Genomic DNA, 22,518 nt, shown 5'->3' on the forward strand with positions numbered 1-22,518 from the left:
TCATGAAAAAGACCCACTTAGGATTTTCAGATCCTGGAAAAAAAATTACATGCATATTTTGGCAGACTTATTCATCAACCTGAAAACTGAAAACCTGAAACGGGGACTATAAATTAGTTATTGTAAAAATTACATATACTAGTTCACACATTAAAAAAAACCACAAAATCTTATATATGCCCCACGAAGTAGAAACCAAATTTCAGATCTAGTATAATCTTACAAAGGATAGATTTTAACCATCATACCGATGATAATTATAAATTAGTGCATTTAATTAAATTTATTAATTTATCCAGAACTGATAATGTAGGATAAAATGATGCACTTTAAACAACAAAAGCCAAATTCGCGCTCCACCTCTTTGAAAACAGTACACTACTGTTTACACATACTGATTTCCTGAGAAAAAGGATAGAAAGAATCCATGGGACAAGATTTCATCACAGTGCACAATATGTTTATAAATAAATAAATCTGAGTTAATCACAAGCAAATGTATGTCAGCAAGTTCATATGAAACAATGGTCCAAATATGCACAAATATTATGGAAATAAACACACAAAAACAAAAACCACCACCACCACCACCACCACCACCACATTAATGTTGTCAATGTTATTGACTACAGTAAATGACCTGTATAATACAGAATTCAATTCCTAGAACAGAATTTTGTTTTCAGGAATATATGTACATGTACAAAACCTGGGTTTGTTTCAATATCACCACAAAGCAACAAAATCATCTCATGTTGTACAAAACCATTTCTTAGTAACAAATTATGGTTTATTATTTGAAATGTATTCACTGTACATACAGCAGCATTTGATAATAAACAGTTGTAAATACAAAGCTATGTTTTCAGAGCAAGGAAGCCATTATCGATAAGGATTGACCTTCAATGGAGTAGTAACATTAATTGTTTGAAGTCTTCTTAGTACAGTCATTTACTGAACTTCAATCGATATTAAAGGGATATAAAATACTGTAAATCATTTAATTTTCACTGCTACAAATAAAATTCTTGTATTTTCACAAACTTGTATAATTCACAAAAATTTGCCTCTCACAAAATTGAAGCAGTTTACCCATGCTGCCTGTAAAAAAAAAAAAGTTGATAGTTAAAAATAAGTATAATCAGACAACACATGTGGGTACATGAGGCATGACGTAGAAAATACATATAAAAACATCTTACAACACATTATATTTTCAGGCCCGGTATTCACATATGATATTGCTTAGTGTCAGTAGTGCGCGTTGATAAACACGGCACAATTTGTTTTACCATAAACAAGGCTAAAGCTGTATACTATTCTATAAAATCACTGCGCTATGGGATGGCCAAAGAATTCGAGTATAACTATATCTATAATCAATAGACCATTTTCCCCTCACTGCGAGAATCACGCGTTATGCGTGAAATCGAACGTAAAAACAGGACAAACAAAGGTCATAGCGTCGTAGTGGCGTCAAACATCACGTGGGATTTGACAAACGCTAAAGTATTTTGGGGGGCATTTCCATGCTTGATAATGTGGTGTACACATTTGATGATAGACAATTTCGATTAAGTGAGGGTATTCGAAAGCAATATTCCTCTGTCGAAGATCGGCCGGTCAATGCGAGCTACGAAATAAAGAAATTCAAGTTCAAAATCAAATCATTCGATTTTAGCGGTAGACGTTCGACGCGCGTCTTTCATGCATCTCAGGAGATCTCGCAATTGTACAGAAAATCACCTATTAACAAACAGACATTCTTTTCCAGAGTTGTAGATGTTTTGGGAATTGTGACATATGCAACAAAAATGACAGACCAGAAAGCAATTTACTTGAAAACTAGACCTCAAGAATTAATCATGACAACAAGACGTACATTTATTTTTAAATATAATCTGGCTTTTCACATGAATATAAAATTGACGATCAACATAACATTCACATTGCCACATGTCACCAGATTTACACCCCCATCCAAACATTTCAATGAAACCTACCTTTGTAAACACTTGTTTATGCAGACTTCATGAAGTTCCTGCAGACACTGTTCTACACGTTCTAGTAACCGTTAATCAGACAGCGCTATACTTCCAGGTACGTACATTTTGTAATGTGCTGAACAAACCTTGGATTAAATATTAGACTTTATTAAGGCTTTAATACATTGTATTTGCAGTATGTTTAAACAAAGTCCACAAATAAATGACCAGAATAAATGTGTGCAAACTCACTCATTGGTTCTGGCAGCTTATTCATAGACATATTTGGAATATACTGCAAATTTATGAAAAAGGTCTTTCAACATGGTTCACCGAGTATGCAATTTGCATGATTTACCTTGATCTGGGAATTGTCAATTACATTTACCGTACTTGACCGCGATAGCACTCAGGGTCCTCAACGCAAAATCATGATTTATTTAGGGGTGGGCGCTTACCCGAGCACCCCCCTTCAGAAAAGAGTGCAATTGACAATTTTAATTCACAGATTGAGGGGGATATTACATCATTGAGGGAAATGAAATTATTTACGTCGTCATTGACTTTTACAAAGAAACAGAAATGTTCACAAAAAATATGCACATTTTATTACAATATTAATTACGTACCACCCGAATTTACGAGATTACAATTATTAGAGTCTGTTGGAACACAGTCAAAGTCAAAATCTTCATTATGCAAACTGATTTGAAAAGCCCTTTCCGCCATAATGTATTTGCATGATTTGACCTGCAGCAACATCCTTTGACCTAATGGATCAAGTCTGTTATCAACCAATCAGAATATCAGAATGCTGTGTTGTACCAACGCAATTCCCGAAGACTTTCTGATAACGAAATGCAGTGTAGTTTACGCATTCACAACATATTCACGCCAGTCGATATCCATGCTGTATCATATAAAAACGATTACCAGTATTCCTTAAGCAATGATCAAAGAACAAGTTTTAAATTAGTGGCATTTTGAAGAAGTCGGCGCTTTGCCGAATGTGACCCCGAATAAAATCAAAGAAAGCTTAGAAAGAACTCCCGTGTGCTGAGAGTATTGAAGACACATTAAAAATTAATTAAAAATTACTTGTACCTGAGATATTGATGGAAAAGCTGAAAACTAATTATGTAAATCAGGTAACTAATATGAATATGCTAATTAGAGAATTAATATGAACAAATTTTAACCCAAAATTAATCAGTCTAGTGTCCTAGAGCATTTATGTACCAAATTTTATTCAAATGTTATCATCAGTAATTGAGATATCAGTGTTAATTAATTATGTTAATTAGGGGATTAATAAGCATAAATATTTCCCAAAAACTAATAAGATCTCTGCATAAGTTCTAGATTCATTGAAATGTGATGAGTAATCTTTAAAAGTTTCATTAAAATCCAATTCGTGGTTTTTTATATATCAGTGGAACATTCATGGAAAAAATTATGCAAATTAGGTAATTAATATCCACAATTATTTACCCTAAAACTAATCAGGTCTATGCATAGTCCTAGAAGATCTATGTAGCAAGTCTTATTGAAATATGATGATTAGTACCCGAGATATCAGGCAAAAAGCTTAAAATCAACTAATTATGTAAATAAGGTAATTAATATGCCCAAATATTTACCCAAAAACTAATCAGTGGTCTGCACAGTCCTTAAGTAACTACATATACAATGTATGTACCAAGTTTCATTGAAATGTGATGATTACTACTTGAAATATCAAAAGCTGAAAATTAATTAATTAATTATGCAAATTAGGTAATTAATATGTACTGATATTACCCTAAAAACTATCAGGTCTGTGTAGTGTCCTATGACATCTATGTACCAAGTTTCATTGAAATGTGATGATTCCTACTTGAAATATCAAAAGCTGAAAATTAATTAATTATGCAAATTAGGTAATTAATAAGTACTGATATTACCCTAAAAACTATCAGGTTTGTGCAGTGTCCTTTGACATCTATGTGCCAAGTTTTATTGAAATGTGATGATTAGTACTTGAGATATCAGTAGAGAAGCCGAAAATTGATTAATCATTATGCAAATTAGGTAATTAATATTGCACAGATTTTTACCCAAAACTAATCAAATCTGTGCATTAGTTTGTAGCATCTATGTGTCAAGTTTCATCAAAATCCAATGAGTGGTTCTTTAGATATCAGTGGAACAATCATGGAACAGCTAAAAATCAGCTAATTATCATGCAAATTGATAATTAATATGCATGGATTTTTACCAAAACCTAATCAAATCTGTGCATTGGCTCTGAGCATCTATGCACCAAGTTTCATCAAAAATCAATGTATGGTTCTTGAGATATCAGTGGAACAACACACACATACATACAGACACACTAACTGCAAAGACTCCCATTGTGTGCTTCGCACACGAGAGTAAAAAATTGCGCAAAAGTGGGGGACGCTATTGCGGTCAAGTACAGTATTTATGTTAGATACATCAATTATTTATAACTCATTAAAAGATGTTCAACAAATCCATGATCATGGAATACAATGTTGCAGGCTTACAGACAAAAAAAAAGAAGTTATAAAAAAATTCACCTAATGAGAACACCCATTCTTGACTGTGAAATGAAAGTCTCACTTTTTGAACATATAATATTAATAGGACTAGTAGCTTCGTGATGAGTGGCTTTCACGGTGAGCGGCAGAAACTTTTCATCGGAGTTGAGAATCTAATGTTGTATGTGTTATTAACAACTGTCGTTCATCTGGGAATACCATGTATAATTAAAATGACACAAAGTATAAGAGATATGTAATTATATGCATAAATGATACATACTAATAAGAATCAAAGAAAGCTTAGAAAGAACTCCCATGTGCTGAGAGTATTGGAGACACATTAAATATAATTCGAAATTACTTGGCTGAAAACTAATTATGCAAATCAGAAAATTAATATGACCAGATTTGAGTGTAAAACTAATGAGGTCTGCGCAATGTAACAGCAAATCTATGTCTCCAAGTTTAATTGAAATGTGATTAGAACCAAAAAATTATGAATTATTATGCTTATTAGGGAATTAATATGAACAGATTTTTACCCCAAACTAATTAGGTTTGTACATTGTCCTAGAGCATCTTTGTACTAAGTTTCATTGAAATGGAATAATTAGTACCGTGAAAACTCCAAAATTTCGACCCCCCTAAAAATTCGATCGCCTATTTATTTGCCGGGTTTCGGTATTTTATTTACCTCCAAATTTTCGACTCCACTAAAAATTGCCGACTCATTCTTATTCGAAAATTGCGACCAGTTTTAGTTTTCCCCCAAACGAAAAAAAAAACGATGTGAGCGTTCAAACGGGACCTTCCCCGAAGGCATGAATCCGGGTTTCTGATTGACTGAGAGATTTTTATTTTATTGGTAACGAAAATATATTCTAAATAAACGAAGTTTCAAATAAAAACGAACACAAAAATCTCGGCATGCTGCGTTTCTGAATTGTTGATTATTACTGTACTCAGTAGTGATTATAATAATGTACACAAAATAAATTTGTTGAATGGTTATGAAATACAAATAAAAGTCAACTTAGTTTCATCGTAAGCGAATGATTCCGGTCTCGTATAAACGTTTGATGCTGTAGGATATCCGCCATGTTCTCTTAGGTCAAATCGCTAATTAACCAATCAAAAAGCTGGATGATGCCAACGTGTTCAAATTACCATAGCTTATTTAAATATGTTAATGTTATTGAACGCAATGCGGAAGAGATTGATGTTGTAGTACGATATTTTGGCTTGGATTTTGATGCGAAAACGGCATGATTTTTTTTAAATAAAAAAATTAGTTGTTTTTAAAAAATAAACTGGTCATCTGAAGAATAATTTAACATTGTTCACAGTGATAACAGCTCATTCTCGAAAGGAAGCTTACCCGCTCACGCTAGTCACGATAAAAATCATACACGTGTACTCTTGAATAGACAGACGTCAATGACTACGGTAAAACTTACTCTATTTTAGCCGGCAGGATTGATTGAAATGTCCGAAAAATGACGCCAAAATACACCTTAAAAGTCCCATTTTATTTTCTTAAATCCCATTTTATTTTGTAATCCAAGGGCGAATTTACGGCAGAATTTGGTCCCTCAAATAAGGGACACGTGAGCTTTGATTCTAACCGGATACATTGCACTGGGTCGGGGAGATAGTTTGCTAAACTTCCATGTATCTTTTGTCCAATGGGTACCTGTACTTCGAACATTCGCAAGTTTTCCTAGGTAGTGCGAGACAGCTTTGTCTTTTGACCTATTAGTTTTGTGCTGACCTCTTCTTCGCATCTTGATGTTTTGTTTTGCTTGTCATAATACTCACTGATTGATGACTTTGTTTAGATTTTGAGTTACAACTCGGCCACGACCTTTGCTTTTACCGTGAAACATGAGGAAGTTTACGTCAATTGACGGAAATTGCATTTTTTAAAAACTAATGAAGCACACTGTCTATCATCCCCATTTTTTCATTTGCTGATTTCTATTCTGAAAAATTCGACCGTCCGAAAATGCACCTTAATTTTGACTCTAAAAACACGTCACATTTCTAACACCAATTATTTAAAACCGGTCGAAATTTTGGAGTTTTTACGGTACTTTAGATATCAGTGTGAAAGCTTAAAATTGGTTAATTATGCAAATTAGGTAATTAATATGTACAGATTTTAACCCACAATTATTCAGGTCTGTCTATTGTCCTACAGCATCCATGTACATTCATTGATATGTGATGTATAGTACCCGAGATATCAGTGTGAAAGTTGGTTAATTATGCAAATTAGGTGATTAATATGCACAAATATTTACCGGAAACTAATTGGGTCTGCATAATTCTAGATTCATTGAAATGTGATGATTAGTACTTTAGATATCAGTAGAAAAGCTGAAAATTAATTATGCAAATTAGGTAATTAATATGCACAATTATTTACCCTAAAACTAATCAGGTCTCTGCATAGTCCTAAAGGATCTATGTACCAAGTTTCATTGAAATGCGATGATTAGTACTTGAGATACCCGTGGAAAAGCTGAAAATTAACTAATTATGCAAATTAGGTGATCAATATGCACAAATATTTATCGAAAACAATCAATCTCTGCATAGTCCTTGAGTATGTAAGTACCAAGTTTCATTGAAATGTAATGCTAACTACTTATATCAAATGCTGAAAATTAATTAATTATGCAAATTAGGTAATTAATATGTACTGATACAGTGGCCCCTCGCTAAGTCGCGGGTGTTGGGATCCAAGCAAAAACCGTGACTTATCGAGGGCCGCGACTTACCGAGGGACGTCGTGAAAGAGGGAGGTCGTGCATTGAAAAACATATAAAAAGCACATATAAACCCTCGGTTTAGTTAATTGATGTATCATCATGTGTCAGGCAGTATTCGAATAAAATCATGATTATGTTTGCTGTAAACATTGCGTTGATTATTTTGTTTGTGTCTGATATTATGTGGGCCGCTTGCTGTTGCTTGCGACTTCTACGGTAACAGCTTCCAAAATAAACCAGTTTCATCGCAATTATAAACATGTTCGTCAAAATAACCACCTTCATAGATAATTTCTCTCAGTTTTTCGGGAAAAGTTCTGACAGCGTCAAAACAACAATAGAAATTTTGGGAGCCATCCAAGTACCCGCGACTTAGCCGAATCGCGACTTACCGAGGCGCGACTTAGCGAGAGGCCACTGTATTACCATAAAAACTATCAGGTCTGTGCAGTGTCGTATGACATCTATGTACCAAGTTTCATTGAAATGTGATGATTAGTACTTCAGATATCAGTGGAAAAATTGAAAATTGACTAATCATTATGCAAATTAGGTAATTAGTATTCACGGATTATTACCAAAAACTAATCAAAACCTAGCATTAGTTCAGAGCATCTATGTACCAAGTTTCATCAAAATCCAATGAGTGGTTCTTTAGATATCAGTGGAACAGTCATGGAACCACTAAAAATAGCTAATTATCATGCAAATTAGGTAATTAATATGCACGGATTTTTACCAAAAATTAATCAAATCTGCGCATATGTTCAGAGCATCTATGTACCAAGTTTCATCAAAATCCAATGAGTGGTTCTTTAGATATCAGTGGAACAGTCACAGAACAGCTAAAAATTAGCTAATTATCATGCAAATTAGGTAATTAACGAGCATGGATTTTTACCAAAATGAGATAGTAGTGGAACAGTCGGACACACATACACACATACACACACACATACATACACACATACACACATACAGACACACTAACTGCAAAGACTCCCATTTTGTGCTTCGCACATGGGAGTCAAAAAGCCTTTCGCGTTAAGTGTTATTTACAAAAATAAAAGAAAGCATTATTTTTCCATGCCATGAGACATTTCCCCCATCTGTGTAACTTCATTTTTTAGTATAAGGTAGTAAAAAATTGGTATACGTTAACTGGGATGTATATATCCTAGTTAGTTTCTAGTGCACCTCCTCGTATTACTCGACAATAGTCTACAAATATTTTGTAAGTTATAAAATTGGTATACGATAACTGGTGAGTAACAGAAGTAAGTAAAAGTTACATCCCAGTAACTAAAATTAAAAGAACTACTGTTTCGTTGCATCTTGTATTTAATTGGCCATAAAAGGGCTGGAGGAGGAGACAACTTAACACTTACTGTCCATCAATTACCAAGATACAAAGGGTGACAGCCACCTGACTCACAAAGGTAAGTCACAAACCCTTATATGTCGTGTATTTTGTTTGGATCCCAACACCACCACCAATTATATATAATGTCACATCATGTTGGCAAAATTTTAACTAATCCAAAATCAATCTTGATAGTTTTGTTTACTCTGTATGTGTACTACGATTGCATTTGAGGTTTTTATCATTTTAATAGTGTGTATATTTTACCGGTAATACATAACGGGACACTTTACAAAAATCCCCATGATATATAAATTATAGAATCCATTATACAACCTGGACAAAAGAAATTATTATTTTTTTCTTGCTATAATGATAACATGTAACTTCATGTGGAAATCCTAATAAATGAGATTTAAAAAAATGAATTGTCACTTGTCCCTAAAAAAAAAAAAAATTATTCACTGACATTTATTTTGTAGTAACATGTTCATGTATACCATAGGGTCCACAGTGTCTATTGCTTACTGACTCGACTACACTTTGTACTTGGCAGTTTCGAGCATAAATATCGGATTATTCGGAAACATAATATTGTAAATGTAAATTTCGTTCATTAATGCTTTATGTTGATACTACCTTCAGGTCCTGTTATCCGGAGTCCCATGTTGACTATGCCCCGGATCGTTTACTTACGGGTACTTAATAGTAATAATACTTATCAGTGTAAAATTTGACCGAGAAAACATCAGAAGAGTATAAAAAAAAAAGCTGCAGAATCAAAACGGTCTGCCAGCCGTCACCATTCATACCAGCAATATTTTACACATAGAAATTGAGAATCACAATTGCATAGAAATGAAGAATACAGCTATTCCGGCCATCAGGTCTTGATGATTGATTTAACTGATATTTCCATCCATTTGCTTAGTTGTCTGAGAGTGAATGTTGTCAAGTTTGAGAGTGTGTTTTCATGTACCGCAACGTGAACATCATCAATTACATTAAAGACGCGTTAAAAGGGAATTCCATTTTGGGCTAGTGCCATTGTCAAATTTCGGAGAGTAGAGGACTTTATATACTGGAGACGTTCAAGTACGGAGTTGTTCGATTGGCATATCAAAATCCTTTATTTGACTAGGACATGCTCTATATATTCACCAAAATAACAATGTTGCCATGTTTCTAGGCATACAACGAACTTGAAACAAGAGAAATCGTTGGATCCAAACGACCTGCGTCCTTGAAAATCAAGTCTTATGGCACTTGTGTTTACGAGCGAAAATACCAGCGAAGATTCCCTGGGGAACAAATATTAGTGCTGTAATTCACTCTGATGTGGGAGTAGGTGACAAAGGTCAAAAACAAATTTACTTACTGCACGTGAATTTCACGACAAAGTTTTCACCGTTGTGGTTATCTCTGTGCGACTGCAGTCTTTGAAACAAAATTTATGGCACGACAAAAACGCAATGTAATGCAATATCACGACGAACGTTTCGAATGTTCGCCCATTCTCCCATGTTTATTAAGTGATATGAATGATTCAGCCCAACGCATAGACAGGTTACTAGTATTTATTAGAGGCGCCCGAGGAACCAAAATGGCGTGAATGGCTTTCAGAGCGAAAAAGATCAAGGTAAAAAACAAACAAAAAAAACAATTTTCGCACAATCATCCATTTTTTGGGTGATATATCATTGATTCAGCCCAGCAGTATAATTATAGCTTATTTATTAGAGGCGCCAGGGAACCAAAATTTTGGACGTGAATTACTTGGATTACAATAATAACCAAGAGATGAGAGACTTACCGCGGCAATAGCTACGGTGATTGCGACCCCAATCATATTTTAATTTTAGTAAGCGAGGGTAAAACCATTGTTATGCTAATTTGACTTCTGGTATGTTAGTTGAAAGATTTTTCGAATTTTCTCGGTGATAGCTACGTGATTTTGAACCAAAACGCTATTGGCAAGACTCAGAATACGACAGTGACAGCCACCAAAACGTAATTGAAGGCAAATAAACATGTGAAGCAAAAAAGACTGTTTCGAGTGGTAGCGTAAAATAGGGGGCTCAACCATTGTTAACTTTTGAGGGGAATGGAAATCCGTCTATTTGAGGGTGTGCCAATAAGCAAGGGAGCAAATAGTTTTTATGCTATGAAAAAGACCTTGAACGTACTTTTTGTACATTAATACAACATCATTTTTGTTTGATTACCTAACGTTTTTAGGTTTATGTGTTTATGGTCGTCCCTCAGCAAATAATTAAGCCAAGGCATTTTCCGTGTCAAAATCGCAAAACTGTCCGTCTTTTACGCAATCTGGGAAGTTCAAATTACCAAACGAAGTACAGGACGACGAAGCTGAAATATCTAAGAACCACAACATACCAAAAATTATATCTCAAAAATGAATATTCGTGGTGTATTTTTTAAGTCTAACCGAACCAGAAGTGGTAATTTTTTACTACTCTGAATATCCAAACATATTTTAGTATAAGGTAGTAATAACCAAGTCAATGACATAGTCCCTGTTTGTATATATGTGTATTTGAGGACACAAAAGCTGGAGAGGAAGGATGTCATGGAAATGTTTGAGGATGTAGTAAAGTTTTTTTGGTGCATGTTAATCAAAATGAACTTTTTGAACTGTATAGAAACCATAGCTATATCTAATTATTCTATGAAAATTTCAGAGCTCTCTTATAAATGGACTGTACTTAATTAACAGTGGTCAAAATTAAAAACCCAATTTTCATATTTGCAAGTATTTAAAGTAATTAATTATCACACAGTCAAGTATGAAATAATTTTAGAACATCATCAGATACTTGGTGTAACCATGACTTCTGTCGAGTTGCGCCAATGGGTATTAGCCCCATGGGGTTAATTTGTTGTCCTCAAAGGAGGATATTAGTGTAGGTAGGCCACACATGATTGGGTTAAAATCACCTAGAGTAGTTCATTTTGTATTGTGAACGAGCCCCTTATTTCTATTATTTAGTCAGAGTGCCTAGCATTGAGTTGTGTTAACCAGCGCGTTTTGTTTTGAGAGTTTTTCTGGTGTCAAGGATAATTTGCATAATTTATGTTGGTGACCTAGTTTTTGAGTTATTATATTTGTCTTGTATGTATATTCCTAGGAGTAAGCAGTATTTCTTATGTTCGTTATCATGCTATTTCGTTAGGGAATTTTCTTGTGTTTTAAAATATATAAGTGCATTCTACTTTGACGCAGTATGGGCTGAACGGCGTGACTTTTGTTGACAAGTTGGTGTTGGAAAGTTGCTATGTGAGTGACGTCATGATTTCAACACGTGTAGGGCATGACCAGTTGTTTTTTGTAGAAGGTTTTGCTGCGCACCGCTAATGACTTTTTATTGTGTCAGCGCGTTTTTTTTTTTTTGCCCCATAGGTTGTATTATTATATAGTATTATTATAATTTTAGATGACATAAATTTTGTAGTTAGGGTTTAAATATTTAGAGTTGCAGGGATTTTAGATTGGTCCCCGGCCTGCTTGCAATTGGTACAAGCCTACCTAAGAGCGAGACGGAGGCAGCGGTTGTCATGGCGGATGTTGTGAGCTGACGTGCGACAAGAAGTCTCCGGAACATTTTGAATATTTCTACATTTTTGACGGTCTATGTGCTCGGAAAGTCAATAATCAAGCTGCAGAGAAACTCAGCGTGGATGTGGCAGAAATTCTGGATCATTTGAAGTGTTTCAAGCATCGTTTGTTGTGCACCAAGAAATCAAGTTTGTGGACCGACAGAACTGCCGTTGAAGATACGCGAGTCTCGTATACTGTGTCCATAAAAAACTTCAGTTGGACCCATTTCGATAAGTGCATGTCATATGTTTTATAATCTAAGGTTCCTTAGTAATTTCCCCGTATGAGTTGTTTTTATTGTAGCGTATAATTTTAATTTTTGTTACGACATAGTGTATTTTATCGTCCTTTGAATTTACCGCCCTATAGAGTACACTATTAGTGAAGAGTTTCGGGAGTACCGGATTCAATGAATAACTTGTTGTTTTTATAGTCATTTTCTCTTGATTGTTCAATGAATCTGGCTACTTAGCGTTTATCGTGTGTTTTGACATTTTTATTGTCTGTGCGACTGACGTATATTTGGCCTTTCCGTCGCACTATTCAGCGAACCGCGCGCTCAGTTTTCTGTTTTACATTTTCGGCCATTCCGGCGTTTGTGTGTTTAAACATTGGGAAGCATAAATCGTATTACTATTGCGTTTGTCACATATTTGTGTATTCAGAACTATACATAGATTGTTCTGTGGATATCTTACGTAGACCCCTTTAACTGTTCTAATGTTTGGCCTATTTGTTAAAGGGCGAGTACAAAATTTTTATACTTACTGACATTGTGGTAAGTTATAAATTGTGATTGGATTGCTGTTACTGATAGGAGAAATTGAATTGGGCATTTAGTATTTTCTATTTTGAATTTATTAAGTAGTCTAGTGTATACTTTTTGCTGCTTTAGGCTAGCCTATATTCATGTTGTGTATAGTTAGTCAGTGTGCAATTTTTTTTGTTATTTATTAAATCATATTTTGTGAGAAACTATTTCATGTGTGTTTGGTCTTACATCCCGCTTGCACTGGCAAATATAGGTGAAGCTGTCCATGCCATAACCCGAACCCGTGATATAAATTTGTCTGCTTCGAGTGCCTCTACTGTGACGTTCGGGAGACCCATTGTCACTGGTTACAAGGGTCATTAGAAGGTCATTGAGAGAGGGCTTACATTATCAATCATCTACATTTTACTTGACATCAAAACTTCATCACTGAAGATATTACGTTAAAAAAAAATCAATGCAGCGACTCCACTTTTCATCTATTATTATGCAAATTAGTATATATATACCATCTTTGTTTGAATTCTGACAGCAAAATGATCAATCAAATGACTCCTACTCGACAGGCTTGAGATTGTAGATGTTTTTGATTATAAAATCAATTTATTTCCATGTTAAAGCCTGTGACACGGAAGGAAATGAAAGATGTTAATTGAGGAAGTCTGGCAAAGATGTACACTTAATCCAATCCTTAGTATCTTGGCTTAGTATTGCCGTGTAAGGATTCTTTATCCGTTAATCATTAAGGATAGTAAGAAAATGATTATTCTAGAGAAATGTGTGGCAAATTTGAAGTTCTTGCTCTGTCCATGGCTCAGAAGTTTGGGGCTGTCAAAATTATGACAGTGTATCTTGCATACTGTAAAAGGTAATCAGGTTTACCAAGTAGTTCTGTCAACTGCTCAATTCTAAGGGAGAGCAGGTTATTGCCAATGTACTGTTACCATGTTGCATTAAGTATTGGCTCCGCCTTCTTGAAATGCCCGATCACTGATTACCACAAAAAAACTGAAAAAATTGTATAATATGAGCTTACAAGAAAAATATATTACTGGCCAGTGACATTAAAAAAATGTACTGTTCTATATCGTGTATTTGGCTATGTAAGTTAAATCAAGGTATGGGCAATCTAAGCCTTTATACAAATGAGTTAAAACCAGAGTCAGTGACTCAAAAAGACAGGAATGGTGGGCCGATGTGTGTATGAATGAGTAAACTGTGTATTATAGAAATGATAAAACTTTGGTTAACCTTGAATTGTATATTTCCTTGAATAATAAATTTAAAGCATAAAGGGCACTTAATTGTTAGGCTCAGAAGTTCTCTGGAAATAGAAACCAGTAGACGTTAGATTCATACTACAGAGAAATTTGAAATTACTCAAATGTCCGGCATGGGACTGTCTAAATGCATGCCTGTCTGTCCATAAATTTAACAATTACTGACTTCAAAAACCATGGTTGACAGAAGCCTTGCATTTTATATATGTCATGCAGTTGAACTAAAAAAGCAATCGACCTTGCAGTCGGTAGAGCTCCACTGTAATTGACAAGTACAGAGGGTCCTCACCTGACTATTATCGACGTTTTATCGTCACCGGAGTGATTTACATTGCCAATTTTGGTTCCCCGGGCATCTGTAATTAATAACCTATCTTCGTCGTTTTTGATGTATTTTTGCTCAGAAACACAAGGACACAGGTTGTTTTTGATCAGACTGTTTCTTTTGTTACAAGTTCGTTGTGAGTCTAGAAATGTTTACGCCACTGAGCAAAAATACGCACAATCACGAATTTGACAACATTCACCTGAGCGTTTTAGGATAGTGGGAATAGAAGCAAATAGATGGAAATAAAGGTTACATCAATCATAAAAATTGATGATTCAATTGCCGGCCGGGTTAGCTGTATTTAGTGTTCATTTCTATGCAATATGTCTACACTTGTGATTCTCAATTTCTATGTGTAAAATCATTTCACTGCTGTGGACGGCAACAACTGACAGATTGTTTTGGCTCTGTGGCTCTTTTGGTACAGGCAACTGAATTTTAGCTTTCTTTTTTTACTATTCTGACATTTACTTGGTTGCATTTTGTACATACCATTCACACACTGACAGTATTAAATTATTAAGTAAACGGGTCGGGACATAGTCAATATGAGAATCTGACAGCACCGGAAATAGCGTCATCATATATATAAATATATATATATTTATGCTGGAAAACAAAGTATACAAGTACTGTATATGATATACATACATGATATAATTAGAAAATGAACAATATGTATAGTATCAGAGCAATCAGACTTTTTAACAAGAATTCGAAAATAGCACTTTACCAAAAATGACAAAAATATTCATATAAAAGATATCATCACGAAATCTGAGAGGGTACACATGTAGTACCTATATATATAATATCAAAGCAATCGGACTTGCGGTTTTTAACAAGAAGTCAAAAATATCACTTTTTACCGAAAATGACAAAAATATTCATCAAAATTAGCGAATTGAAGATATCATCACGAAATGAACAAATCTGAGAGAGGTACACATGTAGTACCTGTATATATAATATCAAAGCAATCAGACTTGCGGTTTTCAACAAGAAGTCGTAAATATCACTTTTAAATTAGAGAATTGAAGAAATCATCAGAGGTCTACCTGTAGTACCTACCGGTATATGTATAATATCAGAGCAATTGGACTTGCGATTTTTAACAAGAAGTCAAAAATATCACTTTTTAACAAAAATGACAAAAATATTCATCAAAATTGAATTGAAGATATTATCACGAAATAAACAAATCCGAGGGAGGAGTACCCCAAGAATCTATGTTGCAAATATCATATGATAAGCTCCGCTCGACAAAGTCGAGAGCAGAGCTAAAAAACCCAACCTTGCAGCAATTATAAAATTAGGTTGCATGACAACCAATAATATTGCAAAACCGTCTGTTGTAAACGATATGCAAAGTACTTGCCTACAAACAAAAAAATTGAGTCAAATAGTTGGATGAAAGCTAAAAAAAGAACTGTGGGCATAAAGATTTGTTAGTTTTCATTTGATATTCGTTAAACTTACCTAGTAAGTTGGTCAATGCAGGATCTGCAGTATCGATGACCACAGAGTGTCTGTATAGCATCTCTCAACAACAGATGACAATAAATACAAAGGAACTTTATTTCCAACTTATTTCTCAGTATTTTGGTTTCATATCCCGGCATTGTTCACAAAACATCTGAAAGAAAACAAGTACTTCTATTACATAGTCACTGTGATTTCTCAAGTTGGAACATAATTATTTGCGTTTGTTACTACAAAATGGCCACCAGTCGATAAATTATGCATCAATGTCCCACAATGTTTGAATGAAATTTGTTTATAGGTACACACCGTAATCAGGGATTTTTTTAAACAAGGGAACAGGGGCGCAGTGCCCTCATGCCATGGTCATGCGCCCCCTTACCCTGGGGAGCAGATCCTCTGGCAACTATAAAATTCTGATTGACCAGGGATCACATGTGGCCACAGTCTTCAACTATGACTTGTCTGATAGTAATTCTGGCCCCAAGGAAGCCATAGAATGCACCATTTTAACTTAGAATTATCAAAAACTCCACACCCTGGTAGGGAGAACCCTATCTCCCCCACTTGGTGGCGCCGCTGAATTGCAGGGCTCCCTCTTGCAGTTTTTTTCTAGAAAAACCCCTGGTAATGATTACTATTAGGCAATTATACCAACTATGAGTGATGCCAATACCAAGTTTGAATGAAATTGTTCAAAAATAAATATGTGACTTTGAAACTGTTGACGAATTCAAAGGTTGATTATTCATGTTTTTTTGGTCCAAAATAGCTTCCAGTTGATCAAAGATAAAAAAAACCCAGATCAATCTCCAATTGTCTCCTTTTATGACTACTTTTGTATTCAAGGAAGCTAAAAATACAATCTGGGGGTCTTGACTTTTAATCTTATTTGGGCTTCTTATACAAAGTATTAGCGTGTACTACATGTATAAGCATCCAATCACTGATCATTAGAGAACAGGCATCCTGAAGTGACTGATTCTAGAATATTATTCAAAAATAAATTTTACAAATTAAATAAATCAGGGCTTATTTGGAATGTTAAAAATATGGAATAAATTTTTCAGTCTACGCATGCTGAAATCTGATGTGCTTGCAGTGTCAGAAAATGAAAAGACTGTAATTGCTAAATATGAATAGATTCCATATAAGAAATAATATTTTGTTGATAGAACTAGGAACAATCAATACTTCGTTGCTGTTGTTTGGATAAACCATGTTTGATATGACGTAAAACATCAATGAATGAAGGCAAACATAATAAAACTCAAGCAGTGATTAAACATACTAGGTAAGTACTTGCCAATAAAAGTACTATAATTTTTTTTTTTTTTTAGATTTTTAGTTAAAAATTAGAGATTTATTTTTGATATATCTAGAAGACAAGACGCAACATGTCTATATACCGGAAGCTTTTGTAGTTGAGCATGACTAAGCATTCTGGGTTCTTGACTTCCTGTTGACATGGGTATCGTTTTAAAGCAAGTGCCGACATCCAGCTGATTTATTTTGGGGTCGAGATTGAAACAAATTCATCATCGACACATAAGTTTAATCATCGATATTATACAGACAGCAAGTACGGAACTATACAGGGGTGTCTTGTGACGCACAACCTACTGGCAACAGGTAATACAAAAATCAATTTTTAACAATGCAAGTGAATGTGTTCTTATAGGCCGCCATATTGTATATGCACAAGTATATTCTTCGAAAGATGATTAATTGAGGTAGCGTTCCGTGCTGCCCCCATTTTTAGTGATTAACATATAGTGCAGCCATGGTTCAAGCATGGTTTACGATGGGATCAGACCGTAGTAGTCCCTGAAATAGTTATGGCTGACAGTGATTATATACTGTGTTATTTATTTATTTGACAAAACACTAGAAATACTACAGCAGCAGCAGCATGGACACTGATGACTACTGACAATAATCTACTATTTTCGAAATATAATATACCCAGTACATACTTAACAAAGTGCATAATAATATGATCCACATCACTCAATAAAAATAATAATGCTCGCTGTATGATTTAATTTCTGTGCTGGAGCCCTGCATTATGTAATGCTCATCTCCTATACCAGTTGAGTCACATAGTTTGACAAATATATTTATTGACTATGTATTGTTGTAATGACCTATTTCTGTGGGCAGCCGATGGTTTGAACTTTGTATGTACAAACTTTGTTGTACAAATCGGCAATAACATGTAGCAAATTCGCAAGTCTTTATATTAATGTCCTTATTTGTGCAAACTACTTTCCTTATATGTTCTGAAATGATTTCTCCAGTATCCCTGAGTTTGTTTAATTTAAGTGTTACAGGTAGTAGTCAATGTTTGAAGGTTTTTTTTTGTTTGTTTGAAATTTTTGTTGTAAGGCGACAGTTCCCACCATTGAATGTTGTCTCACTTGAATTTGTTTTTTTGCAAGTGCCGACATATAGTCCATAATCCAGTTTAGGAATACTAGTATGTACATGTAGCCACATTATTATTATAATCATGGCATTGACCAGGTCGGGTATGAAAGTCGCTTTCATTAGTGAATGAAACTCAGCCAGTGAATTTGGCCTTCCCATTAAGTCTGTGGTACACTCGCCCAGGGTAGGGGTCTGTGGCACACTCGCCCAGGGTAGGGGTCTGTGGTACACTCGCCCAGGGTAGGGGTCTGTGGCACACTCGCCCAGGGTAGGGGTCTGTGGCACACTCGCCCAGGGTAGGGGTCTGTGGCACACTCGCCCAGGGTAGGGGTCTGTGGCACACTCGCCCAGGGTAGGGGTCTGTGGCACACTCGCCCAGGGTAGGGGTCTGTGGCACACTCGCCCAGGGTAGGGGTCTGTGGCACACTCGCCCAGGGTAGGGGTCTGATGTTCAACCTAAGGCAGGATTTGAACTCTGGTCTACCAATCACAAGTCTGAAGCTACATGTATACAACTACTATGCTATCAGTGATTGGTTGGTTGATTGAGGTGACAAATATTACTGGGTACTTTTCTTTGTATTGTGTAAATCATTTTTACTTTGTAATACAACTACATTCTGCACTGGAAAACACTATGCCATCATGAGTACTGTACATGAACATGTCTAATATACATCTCTATTGCACAGTTCAACTTGCATGCCAATTTGAATACAATTTAACTTTAGGGGAAAAAAATGTTTCTCAATTTACCATCTAGTACAACTTGGGTTGTACATAAAATATCATTATTTATGATAAAGTAAATATATACATGTATTTGCATAAAATATTCCAATTTTGAGCTGAAACTAATGATTAAATGATTTATCTTTGCTTGGTCAGGATAGTTCATGGTATATATAATCATGTTGCCCATGGATACGACAGGACACTTTGAATAAGTGGATACAAATGTACAGTGTACCTAATTTCTGGTCTAGACAAATTAGTGGCATTTGTCATTGATGGTTCAAGACCATCCATAGCATGTAATTAAAAATAAGATCATTGTCTGCAATATCTGCACATATCTTTAATATGTAAACAAGGTGACATTTTTTATTTTAGGCTTTTAGTAATCTTGACATTTTTGTATCTGGTACTTGTGTTTTCATTCATATTGTTAATGTTATGCTGTGAAGAGTAAGGTGGACTGACTGGTCCATTTCTCAACATTAGTAGTAATAAAGCGACATTAGCTGTGATTTTGAAATTTTTTTTTGATTGAAAATATATTGTTTTAGACAATTGCATGAGAAATGGTTAGCTCTACACAAGGTCATTATCACATAAAATGTGACGTGAAAACTAAGGGTCTAGTTGTCACCATTTTGTTTATTGATATTGGTCATGCAATGATATAACCATAGAAAATTATGATGCATGCCATGTACTATTATGGAAAATAACACAAAATCTTCAGTGAGGGGCTGTCAGAGAGAGGCTTAACCCCTCAAGATGGTGACTATATGACATTTCCGAAGGCCCGATAAAGTTGGAAAACAGTTACTTCCGAAGTAATTTAATGTACAAAGTCGGTTTATAGCATATACCGGGTAATGCTATGATGGATAATACACATTGACTCTAATAACACAGGAAATTTTATATTCAAAAGAAAACTTAGAAAGAACTTCTGTGTGCTGAAGGTATTGGCGACATAAAGTACAAATAAAGAATAGTGTATTTACTATAATATATTTACAGGAAGCATACTAGTATGTGTATCTATTAGAGCAAATACAGCATTTAAAAATATAACTGAAAGCAATGATCAGGGTGGTTCCAAGAAGCTATGGTTTAACAATTATAAATATATGCATGTTGCATGTACCGCATTTGTGCCATTGTTGTATAATACATAGGTAATATATTGAGAAGTGACAAAATGTATTTTTTTTTTTAATCCATGATTTGTGTTACATATTGCAACAAAACTTGGCTTATAAGAAAAAAAAAAAGAGAGAAAACAAAACAGCCCAAGTTTTGATATGGATAAGGGTCTGTTTGTGTTGACTCAGTAATTCGTGGTCACGGTTTAAGCCAAGTGAAAACATGTGTTAACCACAATAGCATATCTGAATGTCAGCAACATTACCAGCTATGGCAGACTGGGTGTGGCAACCATACATGTATATATAGCATATTCCATGTCAAATAATTATATTATTGGGAAGATTATACATGCTGAATGTCAATGAAATGACTATAGCTAAAAATAAAACCTAAATTCTGCCATTTTGCCATATAAAAAAAATAATCACAAGAAAGGATGTCAGCCTAAATTATTCAATCAAAGAGCCCTAAAATCAGCCTTGTAAATAAGAAATAAATGAAATTCACTGGCAAAAATAGACAATGAATATAGCAAGTGAAATCTGGCTTGTACTTGGCCTAAAGAGATAATCCTGTCACTTGTGTTTGTACACCCATAATAATATATTAACCACCAGACTTTCTTGCCCAAACTTTTCTGCACTTTTTTTGTTTATTCTTCAATATTTCTGGAAATGAACCCTAATTTTGAAGCCAACAGACAAAATTGAAGTCAAGTTTCAACTCAATTTGGCTATTTTTGCCCCAATATCATGGGAATTTCTCAGACACTAAGTTGTGAAAACTTATAATTTGAAGAAAACAGTTTTTGAGATCATTTATTAAATAACCCCATAAATTTTTTGATTCTGAAAATAAAAACAGATGTAATATTTTTGTTCCTGATTATTTTTTTGATGCACCTGAAATTTGTAATTAGAATGACAAATATTTACATGACTTTGTTTAATCATAAACTTAAGGCATTAAAAGTGTCATATTGTCAGAATAATTACATTGACACTTTATATACATACATATACATGCAAGTACATGCATGTTTTCTGTTGCCATGTTAAAAATTAAAACCAATGCATATTATATTAAAATCAATGAGTATTTTTTATTCTCGCATGGAAATCCAATTTTTTTTGGACTCGAAAATTTCAGCTATTTGAGACCCTATTTTCAAAACAAATAAAGACTTTTCATGCTTGTCTGATGCCTAAATTCAAATAATTGCACCACCACTACTGTTTTACAGCAAAAAAAAAATTGAAGGTCGATTTGAAAAATTGCATTCACTTTCATTTTAATAAATCTTTGATATATCATCAACTTAGGGAGGACGTCAAAAGATCGATGTCGGATAAAAAACTTGTTTGCTTTTAGTTTTAGACGAGAAAATGGTTTGGTTTGAGTGTAAAAATACGTGCGTCAAATGAGGTCAATTTCAGGACATGGACCTAGAGCATACGCAGAACCCAGAAAAGTAGTTTGTGCATGCTTATATATTCCCCTTCATTATAACAACCAACTGCTATGCCATACTACTTTCCGATCATCAATTTGTATTTAACGGTGAATGGTGTTTGGGAAATTAAGTTTTTTATCCTACATTGAACTTTTGTTGAAAATATATGGAACATATGCTTGAAATAAAATTTGAAACACAAATGCATATCGACAGGTACGAATGCAGGGAACCGGTCAATCCCAATAACATTTGTTAAATAGTACTCAAATATGACAATATACATTTGTTTCGTGGTCCCGGTGGAGTCAGTTAGATTACAACTACCGGTAAGTTTTTTTTTTTACAGCTGTTACATGTATTATGTAAAAGCTGTTTTGGTGCCCTTTGCGTGGGCGAGGGTCATGAAGCACTTGATCCAAACACAAAATTCGTAACTCACTTGTTTATAGTTTTATTAATTTTTATTTTTAATAAGTCATAATTGTTTCCATAAGGTAACACTAATGTTGTATTAACGTTAATTATCTTAATAGTTGGTGTTTAGATAGTAAATAGATTGATATACTGTAGAATACTTTATTTTCGCTTGGAATTTATTTTCG

The 22,518-nt window shown here is 34.5% G+C and overlaps 1 protein-coding gene and 1 long non-coding RNA gene across 5 annotated transcripts in view; one reads left to right on the top strand and one right to left on the bottom strand.

Annotated features, from left to right (window-relative positions):
- The window catches only part of LOC144363364 (TNF receptor-associated factor 2-like), a 106,942-nt gene that overhangs the window by 24,884 nt on the left and 59,540 nt on the right, over positions 1 to 22,518 (bottom strand). For all 4 annotated transcript variants that reach the window (XM_085492260.1, XM_085492262.1, XM_085492259.1 and 1 more), the window contains exon 3: positions 16,147 to 16,303. In XM_085492260.1, coding sequence (XP_085348386.1) covers positions 16,147 to 16,289 — 143 coding nt within the window. In that variant the 5' untranslated portion in view covers positions 16,290 to 16,303. The remainder of the gene's footprint in view (positions 1 to 16,146; positions 16,304 to 22,518) is intronic.
- LOC146732718 (uncharacterized) overlaps positions 17,608 to 22,518 on the top strand; it is a 47,923-nt gene continuing 43,012 nt past the window's right edge. The window contains exon 1 of the long non-coding RNA XR_014926869.1: positions 17,608 to 17,781. This is a non-coding gene — a long non-coding RNA (uncharacterized LOC146732718). The remainder of the gene's footprint in view (positions 17,782 to 22,518) is intronic.

The sequence above is a fragment of the Saccoglossus kowalevskii genome, chromosome 17 (assembly GCF_978046115.1).
Source record: "Saccoglossus kowalevskii chromosome 17, keSacKowa6.1, whole genome shotgun sequence".
Classification (NCBI taxonomy): Eukaryota; Metazoa; Hemichordata; class Enteropneusta; family Harrimaniidae; genus Saccoglossus; species Saccoglossus kowalevskii.